The 2,500-nt window shown below is 42.8% G+C and overlaps 1 protein-coding gene across 1 annotated transcript in view; it reads left to right on the top strand.

Annotated features, from left to right (window-relative positions):
* The window catches only part of hook3 (hook microtubule-tethering protein 3), a 34,379-nt gene that overhangs the window by 22,803 nt on the left and 9,076 nt on the right, over positions 1-2,500 (top strand). The window contains exon 15 of the mRNA XM_016524030.1: positions 379-466. Coding sequence (XP_016379516.1) covers positions 379-466 — 88 coding nt within the window. The remainder of the gene's footprint in view (positions 1-378; positions 467-2,500) is intronic.

Consider the following 2,500-nt stretch of genomic DNA (forward strand, 5'->3'; position numbering starts at 1 on the left):
CACACACACAGACACACACACAGACACACATAGACTCACACAGACTCACATACACATACACACACACAGAAACATACACACACTCACACACACGCTCACTCACACAGAAACACACACACACAGTCCACCCACACACACACACACAGTACACACTCACGCTCACACACACACGCTCACACACACAAGCTCACACACACACACACTAATATAAACAGATGATTTTCTGTATGTCTCAGTGTCTCTGACAGTCATTTCAGCCGCATGCAGCACATCATTCATTCATGTGGGTTCATTGTGCTGAGATCGACTAGACTAGAGCGTGGAGGTCCACATGTGAATGACCTGAACCCGTGTGTGTGTGTGTGTGTGTGTGTGTAGGCTGGTGAATCAGAGGCTGCTGCAGGGTCAGTCTCAGGTGGAGGAGCTGCAGAAGTCTCTTCAGGAACACGGATCCAAAGCAGATGATGTGAGTCCAGCGTTTCATCACACTGAAGTCGCGCTGTTGATCTGAATGTGACCGAGCCGTAAGATCGAGATCACAGCTCATCACCGCAGTTCAGAAACACAAATTCACATCCACACACACCACTATTTTCACTCTGCCAACAAAACAATTCCTAAAGAGGCCAAAGCAGCAGATATTCACAAACGAGAGGAGTCCTACAAACCTGAGCTGCTCATATCAGAAAAAAGCTTACTTTGAGCTTGTTTAAACACACTTGCATCTCTGAATGATTTTATGTCTTAAGGACAGGACAAAACTTCACAAACAGTTGTCTACTTGTAATTATTTTAAAAAGTACTTACAATTATTTAGACAATTCAACAAAAATACATTTAATAAAAAAAAAACTTTCAAAGTCAGGAAACTCATTAATTAATAAGACTGTGTAGATCAAGAATATTTTTGGAATTGGGTTGTGATTCCAGAATTGAATCGGATCATAAGATGCCAGTAGATTCGCACTCCAGTCCAAGAGACGAAATGTGATGTGCGATAAAACTCAGTGGCGATATTTGTTTCGATAAACCTAATTTATGTAATCATGTGGATTGAAAGGTAATGAGCCATCAAATATGGATGTTGATCCTGTAGAGAAACATTGAGCAGCGGCTCAGAGAGAGGAGTTAAAGTGTGCAGCAGATCTTCTGGACGTCTGACTGTTTAGAGAGGAGCGTGAGCGTGTTTGTTTGTCCACAAGGTCTTCTTGAGCGTGATCATAGCATCTGTTCTTCAGCAGCCCATCTCACTGACTCAGATAGTGACACACACATGATCTTCTCACATGTTAGCACTGGACTTCAGTGTGCTGTATGATCGGCAGAAGCGCTGCTTCTCTCTGCTTGTCTTCTTCCTCCAGCACGATGGACAGTGTTATCATGATGTTTGTCGTGCTCTCCATTGACACAGCACATTTAAAGGGGACATGACATGGATTTTTAAAATTATTTTAACATGTTCCTTGAGGTTTACATATAATGTTAATAAAGTTTTTTTGCACACACAAAAAACCCCCAAAATAAATATATGTAAAAATGATTATTTTCAACCCTCATTCTGACCCTCTTGTCTAAAACGATCTGTTTTAAGGGGCGTGTCCTTTAAGGCTCGTCAGTAATCAGCTGCTGTTGTGATTGGCTAACATCATTGCATAGGAAACCGTATCAACACCCCCTCGCTATTGCATGTGAGTTTTGACAACAAGATCAAAATAAAACGGTAATTTCCAGACGAAGCATTATGAAATCATGTACTTACGGTTTGTGATGCAGATCTAGTGCCGCTTCATCTTTGTGACTCTCCATGACACTGTGCCTCGTTTACAAAACAAAATCCCCTGACACGATCCGGGACGCCATTACAATAAACTATCCACTTGTTGCTTACGCTGGGCTCCTTCTGATATCTGTACAAAGACGTGACCGAGCTGTTTAAACCAATCGCGTCAAAGCGAACGATCTTTCACTGCATTTGTCCTGACGACAGACTCATATCTGTAACTGTATCCAGTGCAGACGAGATAGCGCAGTGATTTTAATTTCTATTTGCTTGTGACGCGACGCTAGCATTCAGCGTGATCAAGTGTCAGCCATTAGCGACTGAACGCCAGTGGGCGGGGCCTCTGGTGAGAAGCAGACTATTGGTCGATGTCTTGCTCTGGAGGCGTGTTTATGCAAACGACTGCACACAGGTGACATCATCTTGCGCCTCAGATCGATTAAATAAGTGCTTTGTTTATAATGAGGAGGAGGTTTTAAGCTATGAAACCTGCAGGATGTTTTAATGGTACAAAAGATCAAGGCAAATTAGATTTCTCATGTCATGACCCCTTTAAATCTGACTAACCCTGACGCTCGTCTCTGTGGCGGGATCGTGTGCTTACTAACCTGTTTCTGTGATGTCGCTCATGATGTAGAGTGCTTGGCCCCGTGATTGCTGCTTGCAGCTATATTTTGCTGTGGTGTTGATTGTTGAATTGCTGATGGTGTTTTGTGTGAT

This window comes from Sinocyclocheilus rhinocerous, unplaced genomic scaffold (genome assembly GCF_001515625.1).
Source record: "Sinocyclocheilus rhinocerous isolate Xijiao unplaced genomic scaffold, SAMN03320098_v1.1 scaffold991, whole genome shotgun sequence".
In the NCBI taxonomy this organism is placed as follows: domain Eukaryota; kingdom Metazoa; phylum Chordata; class Actinopteri; order Cypriniformes; family Cyprinidae; genus Sinocyclocheilus; species Sinocyclocheilus rhinocerous.